General features: G+C 48.1%; 2 protein-coding genes across 4 annotated transcripts in view; one reads left to right on the forward strand and one right to left on the reverse strand.

The window, feature by feature from the left end:
* Positions 1-15334, reverse strand: part of ANKRD27 (ankyrin repeat domain 27) — a 90979-nt gene extending 75645 nt beyond the window's left edge. The window contains exons 1-2 of one of the 3 annotated variants that reach the window (XM_084813121.1): positions 14857-15000; positions 609-737 (exon numbers count right to left, since the gene is read on the reverse strand). In XM_084813121.1, coding sequence (XP_084669247.1) covers positions 609-710 — 102 coding nt within the window. In that variant the 5' untranslated portion in view covers positions 711-737; positions 14857-15000. Of the gene's footprint in view, positions 1-608; positions 738-14649; positions 14678-14856; positions 15001-15027 lie in introns of those variants that run through there. The other 2 variants (XM_084813122.1, XM_084813123.1) reach the window with 2 other exon arrangements.
* Positions 15335-15689: 355 nt separating this feature from the next.
* Positions 15690-16500, forward strand: RGS9BP (regulator of G protein signaling 9 binding protein). The gene has a single exon (XM_084813125.1). It carries the CDS (start codon positions 15778-15780, stop codon positions 16489-16491), a length of 714 nt encoding a protein of 237 aa, XP_084669251.1. The 5' UTR covers positions 15690-15777; the 3' UTR covers positions 16492-16500.
* Positions 16501-16915: the final 415 nt, after the last annotated feature.

Below are 16915 nucleotides of genomic sequence, written 5' to 3' on the forward strand. Positions count from 1 at the left end.
CACAGTGCAGAGGTAAGGCACATGCTTGCATGCAGAAAGTCCCAGATTCAATCCACGCATCTCCAGGTAGGGCTGGAGAAATTCCTGCCTGAAACCCTGGAAAGCTGCTGCAAGTCGGTGTTGACAATACAGACCCAGATGAACCGATAGTCTGACTCAGTATAAGGCAGCTTCCTGTGTCCCCCCCCCCCCATGGCTGGTATAATGCTCAGAAGCTCATTACTGAGCGATATCACCCCCAAATGTGCACAGCATCTGTGCCTATAGTGCTTTCACCATGGGTGTACAGCATGGGTGGTCAGATGCTATACGCAGCATGGACCACTAAGCTATTCAAAGGGAAGGGGTGTTTTTGCAGTTTTCTTATACGGGTTAAATTAGCTCCAAGAACCTGAACTCTATGCTCACTTCTTGGCACTCTATAGAACGGACTTCCCCCAACTGGTGCCCTCCAGATGTTTTGAATTTCCAACTCCCATCAGCCCCAACAGGCACAGCCAATGGTCAAGGATGCTGGGAGCTGTCATCCAAAACATCTGGAGGGGACCAGGTTGGGGAAGGCCAGTTTATTGAAGGTCCAGATCTTAGAGACACCACATTTTACTTACAATTCCATGCAATTCTGCAACTTTCCTGCAGAGATCAGGACGCCGTTTCTGCATTGCTAAATAAAAGGGGTTCTTCAAGAGGTCTTCATCATACATAGCCATAGGGGCCTCCCAAGTATCCAAAGCTTTCTGGAAAGTAGAGGTCCCGCCCACACCCCCAAGAAGAGAATTAGGCTGGCAGTTTCATAACAGGTTTAGTCTACAAGGAAAGTACCATCCGATTTCATTTCATTGTCACAAGACTTATTGATGCATGCAGAGCTTATTATTCAGAACAGAGTTTTTCATTGAAGTAGCATGTATTATCACTTTGTTCTGTACTGTATTCAGCCTTCACTTTTATCTGAAAGACGTTTCAGCTGCACAGCTTTCTCTCAATAATACTGTGCTTTATAATAATCCCAGAATGGACATGAAAGCCAAGCGTCCACAAATCTACTCACTCCCAGAGCTATCAAACAGGATTCCAAGTAGAGATTCTTGCTGCTGTTTCTCTTCCCCATATCCCCCAGCACAATGTAGAGAAGTCCCTGCTTCTTCCCCAAGCTTTGAGGGAATGGGCTGAACGCAAGCCCAGCAAATACTTGTGAAACTCTGCAGACAGACAGGTTCAGAGTATTAGCTTTCTTCACTCTAGTCATTAGTTATTTTATTTATTACATTTATATCCAGCACTTCCTTAAAGGAGCCCAAGACGGCATACATGACCCTCAACCTCCTCTCCATTTTATCCTCATACACCAGTCCTGTGAAATAGGTTAGGCTGAGAGTTAGTCACTGGCCCAAAGTCATCCACTGAGCTTCACGGCAAGGCAGGGATAAGAATCCAGATCTCCAGAGTCCCAGTCCAACACTCTATCTACTACACCATATAGGCTCTGAACTAATAATAAAGACTCACACATACAAAGCACTTTGCAGAAGAGTTCAGATCGAAAACAAAGCTTCTAAGCAGCATGAACCCAACTGCTTTAACTGCTAGCTAGGAGCAAGGCAGTTTCTCCATTCTTCCCGTAGACATGTGGTACAGTCCCAGGAGCATGAAGAGCAAGTCCCATTGAGCTCAGTGGGACTTACTTCCAAGTAAACATGCCTAGAACTGCACCAGAAGACTCCTATACACCCTTTGCTCAATTATGTACCAATATTTCCACATAAATTATATATTTATTTTATTTATTTATTATTAAATTTATTAATCGCCCATCTGGCTGGTCACCCAGCCACTCTGGGCGATGTACAACACACAATAAAAACAGTTTAAAACAATAAAATTCTACAATAAAAACATTTTCTAAAATACCCTAGCCCACCCCAAACGCCTGCCTGAACAACAGCGTTTTTAATGCACGACGGAAGCTCATTAAAGAGGGGGCATGACGGAGTTCCCTAGGGAGGGAGTTCCACAGAGTGGGGGCCACCACAGAAAAGGCCCTCTCCCTCGTCCCCACCAGTCTAGCTGTCCTGGCTGATGGGACAGAGAGAAGGCCATCCGAGGCTGATCTTGTTAAGTGGCCTGTCTGGTGCTGCTGGAGGCGCTCCTTAAGATAGGCTGGGCCGCAACCATATAGGGTTTTAAAGGTCAAAACCAACACCTTGAATTTGGCCCGGAAAACAACTGGTAACCAGTGCAACTCCTTCAGCACTGGAGTGATGTGATCTCGCCGGCGGCTGCCTTTAATCAGGCGAGCCGCCGCGTTCTGTACCAGCTGCAGTTTCCGAACTGTCTTCAAGGGTAACCCCACGTAGAGCGCATTACAGTAGTCTAAACGAGAGGAGACCAGGGCACTACCGATGGGAGCAGATGGTCGGGAAGGAAGCGGCGCAGCCACCGTATCAGATGGAGTTGATACAGCGCTGTCCGGCTCACAGCTGACACCTGAGCCTCCATGGACAGCTGAGAGTCCAAAATGACCCCCAGGCTGCGGACCTGGTCTTTCAAGGGTAGCCGTACCCCATTCAACACCAGGTCAACATCCCCCAGCCTCCTCTTGTCTCCCACCAAAAGTACCTCGGTCTTGTCAGGGTTCAGCTTCAGCCTATTCCTCCCCATCCAGCCACTCACCGTCTCCAGACATTTGGACAGGGATTCTACGGCCAACCTTGGTGAAGATTTAAACGAGAGGTAGAGCTGCGTGTCATCCGCATATTGATGACACTGCACCCCAAACCTCCTGATGATAGCCCCCAGCGGCTTCACATAGATGTTAAATAGCATCGGGGAGAGGATGGAACCCTGTGGCACCCCACAAGTGAGTGGCCACGGGTCCGAAACCTCCTCTCCCAGTGCTACCCTCTAGTACCTGCTGGAGAGGAAGGACCGGAACCACCGCAATACGGTGTCCCCAATGCCCAACCCCTCCAGGCAGTCCAGGAGGATACCATGGTCAACGGTATCGAAAGCCGCTGAGAGGTCGAGGAGAACAAGGAAGGAGCATTCACCCCTATCCAGAGCCCTCCTCATATCATCTACCAAGGCGACCAAGGCCGTTTCTGTCCCAAGCCCAGGCCTGAAGCCCGACTGAAATGGGTCTAGATAATCAGTTTCTTCCAAGTGTGCCTTCAACTGCACCGCCACCACCCGCTCAATCACCTTGCCCAAAAATGGCAGATTTGAGACTGGGCGAAAGTTGTTCAGAACTTGGGGATCCAAGGAGGGCTTCTTTAAGAGCGGTCTTATCACTGCCTCCTTGAGGGCTGATGGCATCACTCCCTCCTCAAGGGAGGCGTTCACCACGGCCTTGATCCCCTCACCCAGTCTCTCTCTGCAGCTCATAATGAGCCAAGATGGGCAAGGATCAAGTAAGCAGGTGGTCGGCCGTACCGATGAAAGCACCTTGTCCACTTCATCAGGAGGAAGAAGCTGGAACCGATCCCACAAAACCAGTTTGCCACAGGCCGCCTCTTGCTCACTAACTGTATCCACAGCGTGCAGAGTAACACACATAATCTGATCAATTTTATCTGCAAAGTGCCTTGCCAAGGCCTCACAGGAGGCCTTAGAATGCTCCAGTGGTTCCGGAGCCACAGGACCGACCAGGCTCTGGACCACTTGGAACAGCCTCCTGGGACAGCACTCTGCAGATGCGATGGAGGCAGCATAATATTCCTTTTTTGCTGCCTTCACCGCCAGATATAGGAGAGAACTCCTTGAAATAAGAGTCACTCACTCCAATAATGCAGGTCTTCTAGAATGTACAGTAGAAGAAGCAAAGGGTGCTTTCCACACATTGCAAGAGGCCACATGGGACACTAATTTCAATTCATCAGATTAGAGAGTCTCCTTTTCTTTCCCAACCTGGTGAGATAGCCTCTAGAGGCAGGCTTTGTAGTAGGCACAGGCACAAGTAGGATGAGAGAGAAAATAATTATAGCGGAATTACTATTAGTTTCCTCCATATGGATGTTCAGAAGCCAATCAAATCAGAAGCTGTCCCTATTCCAGGATGTTACAAATCAACATGTAGGATGAAGTGGTCCAACACCCAACGCTTGGTCTCCTGGTAAACTGAGGCCCAAAAGGGATGTGCCAGGATAAGAGTAGGAGATTTTTTGGTCCTCTAACAATGTGGCCCTTGGGTAGTCACTTGCCAAGAACTTGTTCTAAGGCAGCTTTCCAGATGTGTTGGACTGCAACTTCCATAATTCCCTGACAGCATGGCCAATACAATGGTTTGTATTCTGACTTGTTTTTCTTTTGGAGACAGAATCTTAACTCATTTCTACGCTGCGTATCTGTAATTTCTGTCTCTCCATTTTGTACTGTCTTTTTCTTCAAGGCCAGGAAGAACACGTGACAAGTAGCTTCTTTATAACTTAAAAAGTCCCAGGGTCAGTTACACTTTCTTCAGTATATCTGCTGAAGGAGCTACTCTTATGACCATACTACAACTTTCCCCAATGTCTGCTGTTGAGATGTTTTGCATTTCAACTCCCATCATCCCAAGCTAGCATGGCTGATGGTCAGGAATGCTGGGAGTCGTCATCCAAAACATCTGGAGTATACCCAGTTGAGGGGTGCTGCCACACTGTGACTGGGGCCCCTGTTTATCCCCAAACTGCCTCCCATTCTGCCCAAATGTCAAAAATGCTAAATGCGTTCCGTCCTGGACTACCTGCAGCCCTGCCTCTACTCTCCTGCAGCACAAGACTCAGGGACCCACCAAGCATTAAGATTCAGTGGCCCACCAACCAAGACACTTCATTCATTCCTTACATTTCTACACCACCCCATAGCCAAAGCTCTCTGGGCAGTTCACAGAGATTAAAAAGACATTATACAAAGTGTAAAACTGTTTATATAAAAACATATAAACCGATGACACACACAGACAACATGTATCTAAGAACATTTTTATAAAACAATCACAGGCAATCCAGGACTAGATCACAAACTCATTATATGCTGCCAAATGCCTGAGAGAAGAGGACCGTTTTAACCTGGTGCCAAAAAGATAACAATGTTGGCATCAGGCTGGCCTCACTGGGGAGATCATAACTGGGGGGGGGGGGCACCACTGAGATGGCCCTCTCCTCTTCCTTGTTGCCACCCTCCGAGCCTTCTTTGGAGGAGGGCCTGACGTGCTGAATGGGTCAGTGACGGGAGAGACGCTCCATCAGGTATTGTGGTCCCCAGCCGTGTAAGGCTTTATAGGTCAAAACCACCACCTTGAATTGGGCTCAGAAACATACAGGCTCTAAGTCTAGAATAATTAATTGGCTTCTTTTAAGCAGCTATAAGCAATGCTAAGGTCAAGCTACAGAAAACAAGCAGAAAAGTTTCAGAAAAGTAAGAAAGCAAGGCAGAAATACCAGAATACTGGAGTATCAACTACAGCATTAATGTATTACTGCCACTGTACATTCAAATGTTATTTCCTACCATCATACAAAAAACGACTGAGACAGATGTCTGCATCTCCCACTCTGTGAGGTACGGCAGCCTACAAGACATCCTTTTGCCTACTTTCCTTACAGGTAGCACCACCACCACTCATGCGTGTTTTTAAGCCTACCCACCTGAGAAGACAGGATTATGGCTTCCATATGCAGAGAAGGATAGGGCCCTTTTTCAGAGCTTCCTTAACCTCCTTCACAACTTGGTTAGCATGTTTGCCATGCAGTCCAGTGCATGGATAGGCCAATGTCCAGGCTAGACAAGGAAATAAAATCTACCCCAGTTTCCAATCTAACATATTGATTAAAGAACCAAGGAGAGAGAAGTTGAGAAATAGTCAGTTGCTTTTAAAACAGAAAAAAACATCAGACTAGTTTGAGTTCACTAGACCTTACTAAAGAAGATCCTAAAAGTAGCTCACCAAAACTGCTTCTATGTGGGGGAGCATATGAGGCATGCACTTGGGACTTCCCAGCCCAGCTAGGCCAAAGACACCAAAGGAACATCTCAAAGAGCCAAAGTCTTTCTATGGGGCCAGGCAGTCCCCAAGGAGGAAAATTCAAGTTGACCAATCAATAGCTTGGGAGGAAGTTGAGAAATAGTCAATTGCTTTTAAAATGAAACAAAACAAAACACTGAACGAACTCTAGTTCACTAAACCTTACTAAGGTTTAGTGAACTAGAATTAGTTTGTTCCCCTTCATTTCATTTGAAAAGCAACTGACTATTTCTCAACTTCCTTACTGAGGTTTAGTGAACAGGACCTGATCATGCATCCTCCAGGAGATTTCTACAGTACTTGCAACGTTTACATAAGCTTGCTGTCAGGAGTGCCCTAGCTGCCTCTTGCAGTCCCCACCAATAGCCATCTCAGGACACAGATGACGAGGATTCTTTCCAAGGCTTTATTCCTTTATTACTTTATGACTCTTTCAGATACTAATCACTAGCGACAAAGCAAGGAACAGCACTGGGGAAAGATAGCACAGTAGCCTAAGCTCCAGGTAAGGCAGTTGGTCCCCGTTTGAAGGAGAACCACAAGAAGACTCTGAACTTATGGGCTAGGGAGAGATCCTCCCTCTTCCCCTTGGGTCCTCGGGACGTGACCGTTGTTTGAGCACCAAACGAGCAGAGCGCCTCCTTTCGGTTCCCTCCATCTGTCGCTGCTCCCTGCATCTGCGCTGAGCATCCAGCAAGCCCCCCTCCAGCGCTCTCTCACTGCCAGGGTCACTATCTCTCCCCGGAATGCTGGCAGGAGGAATCTCTGCCAGCTGCTGTGCTTGTGAGAGATGAACAAGCTTCTCTCCCACGGATTGCTGTTCCTCCTCAGAATCAGAACTGCTCTGGGGCTCTATTGGCTCAGTTTCCACCCTGACATCGACATGGGGGAGGAGAAACTGGAGAATCAGCCTGGAATAAATAGAGATGTATCTTCAGGTGTCTAGGCAGACCAGGTTCTTTGTGCAAAGATATCTCTAGAAAAATTGGAGGCAGGGGGAGGGGGAGCATTGGTTCATCACAGCCAGGGTTCGGGTTTCACAGGGTCTTCTTGCCCTTGATAACAGTGTCGACTTTGTTCTGAACCAAAATCTGCCGCAGCGCCAGCCATCAGCCTCTTGAGCAATGCTCTTCCCAGGGCAATTGCATCTGCTTTTGTTCCATCCCAGAATTTCAAGATTTCTCTCCCACCCCCAAATATTTTTCTCCTTATCAGCAGGGTTGCCTGAGGCCATTTTACTTTTCTGAATGAAATTTGACTTTGACACAACAAGTCCATCACCAACTGTAGGACAACAGTATGCCCATCTTAAGGCACTTCCAGTAGCATGCACATTTTTCACACCATTCAGTTGTATAGAACAAGAGAGGCTGTAATTTGGAAGTCAGTGGAGGGGAACCACCTATCACCGCCCCAGACCCTTGGGAGAGCAGGGTTTAGGATTAAGGGGGTTAGGAATTTCTCAGCCGAAGCCCTTTCTCTCCTCCATATAAGGGTCAAGAGGCCCTGGTTGGACCCTCGCAATAAGGACAGGACTATTTCTCAAGACCATCTAGTACAGGTCTCTGTACCAATCTGAATAGACCAAGCAGAGGCCAGAGAACAGGGGAAGCATCCAACTACCAGACCCCAGTTGATATACCAACATTATCAGCTAGGATCAGGGGTCCTCAAACTTCCTACCCCAGGGCCCTCATGAGAGAGCAGAAAATGAGTAAGGCCCACCAGTCACAAAATGGTAGTACAGGGGCAGGCCCAGTAATAAAATGGTGGCAGACAGAGGCCGAGTCTGACATAATTAGCTGGCAATTACTATTATTTTTATATTTATATCTATTTCCTCTTTGGAAATTGCTAACCTCTTTGCCACAATAATTTTGTTGTGGCTCGGAGTTCCATAGTTCAGCTTTCCTCAAGTGAAGTACATACACTGGCTCTGGAGGTATCATGACTCAGCCTCCCCATTTCAGGCAGAATTTGCTGATCCAGAAGCTCTAAGTAGAGAACCCTTTTTATTTCATATTTTTCCCCCCAACCCCCCCCACATAACTCTCAAAGTTTTTTTACTCATCTCTTGTCATTTCTTCCCCTCATCCCCATCTCCTTTCACACTTGACTTGTACCCTATCCCTAACTGCCAAGTCCTTTCATCCCTCCCTCCCGCTGCCTTTACATTCACTTCCTCCTATAACAGCTTCCCTCTTCTGCCCCATTCCTCTCTATTCCCAGTTTTTAAAAAAATTAAGAATATTAGCCTTGCTCTCTAACCAACTGCCACAGCTGCCTATGCCAGGAGTCCCCAATGCAGCGCCCACAGGGACCTACAACACCGCTCAAGAAGTTCTCCACCCCCTGTCCTTTAAAAAAAAGAAAACCTCCTCTAGTATCTAGTTTTAGGGCTTCATCACACAGAGCTTTTATCCTACAATTGAGATTGCTCCTTCAGCCGACCCTGCCATAACCCTCCTGCACTAAATGCCCTTTGTTCGTTTTTAAATAGATCACAGATAATGAGCTATCAAATTACCCGGTTGTGTTCCAAAGAGTTAAAGCAGAAGAGCAAAATCAATGGAAGACTCAAATACGGGGAGAAGCGGGGGAAGGAAGCACATGTAAAGGGAGTCAGTTGTGATCCTGCATTTAAAACGGAAGCAGAAAGCCCCATTTTAAATGCAGGATTTTAGGATGGTATAGAAATGCCCTTAATCTCTCCCCACCTCTTTACTTCACTGTTTCTCACCCAGTCTCTAGCCTTGCTCTTTCTCTCCCTTCTGCTACTATTTCCCCCTCCCTCCAAGCTCTAGCCTCAATACTTCTGTCTCCAACTCTTTACCTTCCCGTATCTACCCTCTCCTAGCCTTGCTCTTTCTCTTGCTATTTCCACCTCCTTCCCAGTCTCTAGTCCAGTCTCTTCTCACCCCTTTATCTCACTATTTCTTCCTCCACTCAGCCCCTAGCCTTGCTCTTTTTCTCTACCTTCCCAGCCCCTTCTCTCATTCTTCACATTCACACATACACAGCCCTTTCCCAGGTGAGGGCTCTGATGGCAGAGGAGCAAGCAGGAGTGCCCAAGGTGCAGGATTGAGTGGCTGAGCCTGGGGTCAAGTTAGGGAAAACTTTTTCTTTCCTTTTGGGGCTGGGGAAAGGTGTGGTTGTGGATAGGATGAGCAGACCAATCCTATGTAGATTTTGTTGTTGTCGTTCAGTTGTGTCCGACTCTTCATGACCCCATGGACCATAGCAAGCCAGGCCTCCCTGTCCTGCGCTCTCTCCCGGAGCGTGCTCAGGTCCATATTCATTGCATCAGTGATGCTATCTAGCCATCTCATCCTCTGCTGTCCCCTTCTCCTTTTGCCTTCAGTCTTTCCCAGCATCAGGGTCTTTTCCAGAGTTTTCTCTTCGCATCAGGTGGCCAAAATATTTGAGCTTCAGCTTCAGTATCTGTCCTTCCAATGAGCACTCAGGGTTGATTTCCTTTAGGATGGACTGATTTGACCTCCTTGCAGTCCAGGGGACTTGTAAGAGTCTTCTCCAGCACCACAGTTGGAAAGCATCAATTCTTCGGCGCTCAGCCTTCCTTATAGTCCAGCTCTCACAGCCATACATTACTAATGGGAAAACCATAGCTTTGATTAGACGGACCTTTGTCAGCAAGGTGATGACAGCATAGTAAGAAGCAGAGACTAGGTTTGCCATAGCTTTCCTCCCAAGGAGCAAGCGTCTTTTAATTTCATGGCTACAGGCACCGTCTGCGGTGACCTTGGGAGCCCAAGAAAATAAAATCTGTCACAGCTTCCATTTCTTCCCCTTCCATATGCCAGGAAGTGATGGGGCCAGATGCCATGATCTTCGTTTTTTTAATGTTGAGTTTCAAACCAGCTTTTGCACTCTCCTCTTTCACCCTCAACAAGAGGCTCTTGAGATCCTCTTCACTTTCTGCCATTAGGATGGTATCATCTGCATATGTGAGGTTGTTGATAATTCTCCCGGCAATCTTAATTCCGACCTGTGATTCAACCAGCCCGGCGTTTCTCATGATGTACTCTGCATATAAGTTAAATAAGCAGGGCGACAATATGCAGCCTTGTCGTACTCCTTTCCCAATTTTGAACCAATCGGTTGTTCCATGTCTGGTTCTTACTATTGCTTCTTGACCCTCATACAGGTTTCTCAGGAGACAGGTAAGGTGGTCTGGTACCCCCATTTCTTTCAGAATTCAGAATATGTAGATTTACTCAGAGGTAATTCCCACTGAGTTCCATGCGAGCATGCCTAGGATTGCAATCTTAAATGGGCATTTTATTGTACTTCTGTGAGGTCAAGTGTGTGGACTGGCTTTGGAATTCAAACCTTTCCTCTGCTTGTACTCAGTTTCTCACACGAATTACTTGTCTCTTGACTAGCCAGGCCCCCCCACAGCAGCCACATGCTCTGTGGGAGCCATTTTGTGGTGCTGCCCATAGCAGTTTCTCAAATTTCCAAATGTGCCCACAGACCCAAAAATGTTGGGAAGCCCTGGCCTATGCAGTGTGCATGGCACAAGGCAGTCAGGGAAAAAGGCTCTGGGCACTCAGCAACACTGAGTGCTATGTGAAAATGTGTTGAGACAGCCAAATGCAGACAGGATCATAACTCAAATCCAAGTTAGACCACAGTGATTTAAAGTCATTTGCATTTGGCAGATGGCAGCTCCAAGTGATGGCATGGCTGCAATTCCCAGCTTGTGGGATTACACACCACACACAAATAACTAGCCCTAAACCGCTTAGTGGCAACAGAAGAGACACAAACCAAACTGACAATGGTTCTTGGAACTCGCTGGTCGCTTCCTTCCTTTCCCCATCATTTCATTCATCATTTATTTTCTGTGTAGATCAGCTGCAAATCCTACAGCCACTGAAAGTTCATTAAAGCCAATGGCAAAGTGTTCTGGAGTAAATGGTTTGAAGGCACGGCTATACCAGTATAGCTATACCATGCCTATACCAGGGGTGAGGTGGGGGGTTGTTGGAGAACAGTGAAATGTGTCAACTTGTTTGAACAGGCAGACCTAGGGAAGTACTACTCTGTCCTTCAGTCCAGCCTTGGCCTCATTCTTCTGCCACTTCCCCTCACTCCTCTGCTATCTCCTATCAGGTATATTGTGTTGCATTTTATCTCTCACATTTGTGTTCCATATCTTCTCCAAGCAGCTCTAGGACATGTATGGGGATATTTCCTTTTTATATTTACAACCCGTCTCTGTAGTACATTAGACTGAAAGGTGGCAACACTACATTTTGTGCACTCAACTTAGAACCAAGCAACATATTCAGAAGAAATCACATGGCGCAGCCCCCAGTAAGTTGCACTCCTTCAAAATGCAGCACGCATGTGGGGGGGAATGCATAATGCATTCTGGCCCGCCCTGTAAAAATGACTTCGACACATAGGTAGTTTTCAGTCTACCCCTATGTCCCTAATACATAAGCTTTCTACGTGCAAGAGTTGCGACACGGGGGAGTATTTGATCATACAGCCCCAACCCGCCCACTATAGCATCACAATCCCAGGAAGGGTCAAGATTTCCCCAAACATGTGTATCAGCTGTAGCTATGTGGTCATTCTATACAATCTTATTCTCCTTGAAGAAAAGTTTCACAAGGCATGTTCAACAGGCCACGTTTGTTTACAATTGACCGATCCAATGTAATTCGCACCACCCCACTTCTAAATAGGTTTAGCAATGCAAGATAGCCACCAAACATATTTTCAGGTATATTTCACTTAAACATGAATCAATCAACTTCTGCCACTGTTAGTTATCATACTGACTAAAGCATGATCTGTTTTTGCCTTTGGTAACCAGAGCATTTGCACAATGACTAATACAATTAAATACTTCGGAGGAATGGTTCCATTCTTCTACCATTCCTGCATGAAGTGTGTAGCAAAAACTCTAATACAAATAAAGGACCTCAGACATCCTACAATGGGATGATGTACAGAGGTTTGGAGACAACAGCCTACTACTTCCCACTACCTATGGAAAATATACCTACTGGATATTCTTACATATCCACATGTATTTTGAGTTAATTTTGAGTTGGTCATTTAACAAGACCATCCTCTTACATAGTGCTGTAAGTGCTGTAGCTTCTGGCTTTTATTTACTACATTTACATAGCTGGGTGACCCATAACACAAGCTCGCTGGGCAATTCACAGAAAACAATACAATAAAATTATAAACTATTAAAACACACATACAGATTATAAACTGAGAGGCCCAGACTATAAGACCAACATACATTTAAAAGAGCTGGGTAAGAGGTCTTCCCCTTGCCTTTTTATGGTTTCCTGAATGCATCAGGGGAACCTCTCTGGGAAGGTGTTCCCTAAGGGGCCATGACCGAAAAGGTCCCCTCCCTTGTGCTTCCCTGCCTCACTTTATTTGGCAGAGTGACTCGGGATCTCTGAAGACTTTAAGGTTCAGGTAGGTACATACAGTAGATGGTGACCTGTTCTTAAGTCAACAGTCAATAATTGACTGCTCTTTAGAGAAAATGAATAATCTCTCCATTGTGTTTGAATAGCCAAGACACAGAAGACAACAGCCCTCCCAGCATCTGGTATGCTTTTTTAAAGCAGCGTTCCCCAACCTGATGCCCTCTACAACTCCCATCAGCCCCAGCCAGCATGGTCAATGGTCGGGGGAGTTGTAGTCCAAAACATCTGAAGGGTACCAGCCTGGAGGAAGGCTGTTCTAAAGGCTTGCTTACAATATTATCTAAATCTGAATTCAAATAACCTTCATAATATGAGAGCCGGTGTGGTGAAGCGGTTGGCATATCAGATTAGGGCTAGGGAAAACCCAGGTTCAAATCCCTGCTCAGCCATGAAGCTTACCAGACCCCTCCAAACCGAACTGGCCTCACAGGGCTGTTGCAAGGATGAATATGGGGGGTGGGCGGAGGAGGTAGCTTGTACTGCCTCAAGCTCTCTGGAGGAAGGACATGAGAATAATGAGAAGTATGGTATACAACACTGCACGGTATCGACATTCCAAAGCCTCTGACTTATACAGGCTAAGTCCAGTATAGAAGTAAGCTGGGTTAGGGTGCCAGTCAGCTGGCTGCCTTGACATTATATGAGCTCTGCTTTTGAAGTTCGCTTTCCAAGGAAGTCAGTTGACAAAGTGTGCATACAGCACAACAGCTGCATGACTCGATATCACTTTGATACTTCAGAAGTGCTTCATGCATGAATAAGTACATTTCACTAGACAACTATGCTGTTGCATTGTTGTCTTGGTAGCTGCATATCTCCCCATTCCCAAATCCAAATTAGTGTAACGCCTTTATTAGGCCAACTAAAAAAACCCACCAAAAATGTGCAAGCTTTCAAAATCTGTAAGTTTTTTTACCTTCATCAGGTAGATGAAATAAAAAACAGGTTTGGGATGGGATGGGATGGAATAGGGGTAAATAAGACCTGCCCATAGTGAAGTCACAGTGCCTGCATGTTCAGAGTCCTAAGATGAAGTAGGGGAGGAGGGACATTCAAATTAGGCTTTGCAGGTCATGTGATGGTTAGAGAGTCACCTGCAGCTCTCCGTAAGATTGCTGGGAACCAGAAAACAAGAAGTGTTGGATCTCCCATTTTGAAAACATAGCAGCCAGACATCTATCCTGGGAGAAATACACTGGCCCCTTTTACCAACAGATCACAAAGTGAAACTAAGCAGCCTTTATGTTAACCAAGCTGGGATATTTTTGAATTAGTTGAATAAGTCACAGCTTTTCCACCTCTGATACAAGGAAATACTGTACTATATCACCATGAATACTGTAAAGACATACATGCTATTATCTACTCTGCATGCAAGTCACCATCAATATCTTAGTTTTCAACCCCAAAATTAAAAATTTACACTGAAACAGACAAGAACCAACATTTCCTTCCCTTTTTCCAAATAGAGGAAATAGATGAGGTAGCCCCCACTGGTTTAGACCTAGGAAAGGCGCCAGACTGCAAAAACTACAGTGCAAGAAAATCCTCATACAGAACTTGGGCTGCAATCCTATGCACTCTTACTTGAGTGCAAGCCTTATTGAACCCAGTGGGATTTACTTCCATGTAAACAAACAGGATTTCACTGTTCCTCATTCCTGAAGAAGCCTCCCATGATAACCTCTTATGAGTCACTTGACCTACTCTAGGTTGCCCGTGGTAGATCTTACCTGGCCAGAAGTGCTTCCTTTAAAAAGACTTCGGCCATATCTTCTCCACTCAGGGCACAATCCTACGCATATTTAGACAGACAAAGTCCTACAAGCCCCAGCACTCAATTTTGGGAGTTGTAGGACACACACACACCCATCTGAACATGCATAGCATTGCACCCTAAGCGAGCTTCGGCCAACACGCAAGTCACATTCCAGGCACTGACTTCAGAAAGGGACCTGCCGTGACATCCACCCCTCTTAACTTTCCACCATCGCCCTGCAGCTTAACTCCCTTTGGAAAGCTACACGCGGCTGGAGGAGCGGGGAGGGTCGGAGCCCCTTAACCCTTTAAGGAAGGTGGACGGCGGCAGGGAGAAGAGACCCACCCAGGCCCGAAAGCGGCAATCCACAGCACAAAAAGCGACAGAGGATATATTACCGCTACGCGTTGCTCCTCGAGTCTCCTTCCGTCCGCCTCTATTTAAGGAGGAAGTAAAACCACCCCAAGGCTGGTCAACACCCCTAGAAAGGCCTGGAGGGTATCTCGATGCCCAGGACGCTCCTGCCCTCCCACGAGGCGTCACCCCTTCCCCCTGGAGCGGCTCAAGCGCGCTTCAAATCCCCCCGCCGCCCCTCGTGCACTCACTCATGAAGTTAGCCCGGGTTTACTTTCCTCCTAAGCCATCGAGAGCGGCGAGGTCTCCTCGGCGCCCCTCGCTCGTCATCACCAACAACAGCCCTCCCCGTGCAGCAGCAGCAGCCTGCGCTTTCAACGAGCCCTCCCTCTTCCGAGCCAAGCAACCGAGGCGGGTCCTACCCAGCCGGCGAGCCAATAAGCCGGGGCGTTTCCGCGAGCGCTCAGGCCCCGTCTGCTCAATCGGTAGCCGAAGAAGGTGGAGCTTGGGAGGCAGAGCGCGAGTCGAAGCCGGCGGAAAGGGCGACGCCGCGCTAGGCGGAGAGAGGAGCAGACCGGGAGCGGCGGCGAGATGGGCTGCGAGCCTGCCTCTTCCCGGGGCTTCAGGTGACCGCGGCCCGGGCTCCAGCTGCGCGCTATTTAATGCTGGCGGCCCGGGCGCTGCCTCCTGGAGAGCGCGCGCGCGCGGGGCTGTTCCGCCGCCAGAGCCGCTGCTGCGCGCTTAAAGGGGGCGAGGCGCGGCGCAGCCTCCCGCGTCCAAGCAAGATTTCTGCGGATCGGGAAGAGGAGGGGAAGGCGACGTGGGATTTCTGACGCCTTGTTCCCCCTCCTCTTTCTCTCCAGAAGAAAGACGAGAGAGAGGGAGAGTTCCCCGGGGCTGCGTGAGAGCCGCCGGCGCGGAGCGATGGCGTTTCTCTCTCGCCAAGACCCTCTCCAAGGATCCAGGCTTCCCGTCGCCTCCAGAGCGCCGTAGGCTCGCCGCGAAGGCACGACCAGGGCTCTGGCCGTGTGCGCGGGGTCCGGCGACGGCTCTCCGAGGCGGCTGGAGAGTCACCGGGCCGAGTTTGAGGACTTGGCGAGCGCGAGGAGGAGGGCGGCGCGCACCGCCGCCGGCAGCGGCTGCAGCCCAGCTGCCCTCTCCAGCGTTGCGCCATGGTGAAAGAGGAGTGCAAAGCGTTGCTGGACGCGCTTAGCAAAGTGACCGCTTGCTACCGGCACATGGTGCTGACCATCGGGGGCACCTCGGACTCGCAGAACCTGCGCGAGGAGTTGAAGAAGACCCGACAGAAAGCCCAGGAGCTGGCGGTGGCCAATCGCAACAAGCTCACCGCGGCCTTGAGGGACAAGACGGTGAGCAAAGAGGACAAGGCGGAGTTCGAGAGACTATGGGTCATCTTCTCCACCTGCCTGGAGATCTTGGAGATCGATATGCGCAGGGCCCTGGAGTTGGGCCAGGAGTTCCCCCTCAACGTGCCCAAGAAGCCGCTTATCCAGACGGGCATGTGCGGCAGCACCTCAGGGGTGGCCGCCAGGGCCATGAGTGTCCGGAACATGAAATACGAAGGAGAGAACAACATAGACGTGGTGGATTTGAAGGACTTGGAGAATGAGATCAACCAGGTGGGGGAGATGATGTACGAGATGGAGATGAAAGTCAGTGTCCCACAGTGGACGGTGGAGGCCAAGCAGGACCCCGGGGCAGAGCTGAAATCCACCATCAGCATGGGCGCCTCCTCTATAGGCATGATCTCGGTGGAAGAGAACAAAGCCTTTCGTGATATTAGCAAAGTGCTGGCAGGCATCATTTTTACTGCTGTGCTTCTGATTGCCATCATCCTGGCAGTGTGTGTAGCAAAACTCTCCTAAGGTTGGGAATGCGAGCCCTCAGACATATTATTTTTCTTGAATTGGGAGGGGGCAAGGTGTTTCCTACCCAAGGTTACAGTTTTCCAAGCAAAGGGAAAAAAATACAAGGTTCTGTCCTTGTTCCGGAACGAGCACGTGGTCTGTCTCTTAAACTGGGGCTTTGTGCTATATTCTAGCTTTAAAGAACAGTCCATCCAAGGTACACCTCTATTTGCATTTTAAAAAGAGTTGTTGGGTCCTGATTTGACTGCTATTTATAGATTGACTGTTATCAGTAACCAGAAACATGCCTTGCTTGTGAATTGGCTCTGAAGGTGGTCCATGTTTACAATTTGGTTACAAATTACACACGATTTGGAGGTGGGAGCAAACTAGGTGACAAGCTGGAGAGACTTGAGAATTGTATATAATTTCTTTCGAACAG

Source organism: Heloderma suspectum, chromosome 8, assembly GCF_057233095.1.
Source record: "Heloderma suspectum isolate Gila_16-S chromosome 8, 16-S_ref, whole genome shotgun sequence".
NCBI lineage: Eukaryota > Metazoa > Chordata > Lepidosauria > Squamata > Helodermatidae > Heloderma > Heloderma suspectum.

Coding starts and splice junctions, on each gene's coding strand:
- RGS9BP (XM_084813125.1), top strand. CDS start 15,778: ATGGTGAAAGAGGAGTGCAAAGCGTTGCTGGACGCGCTTAGCAAAGTG.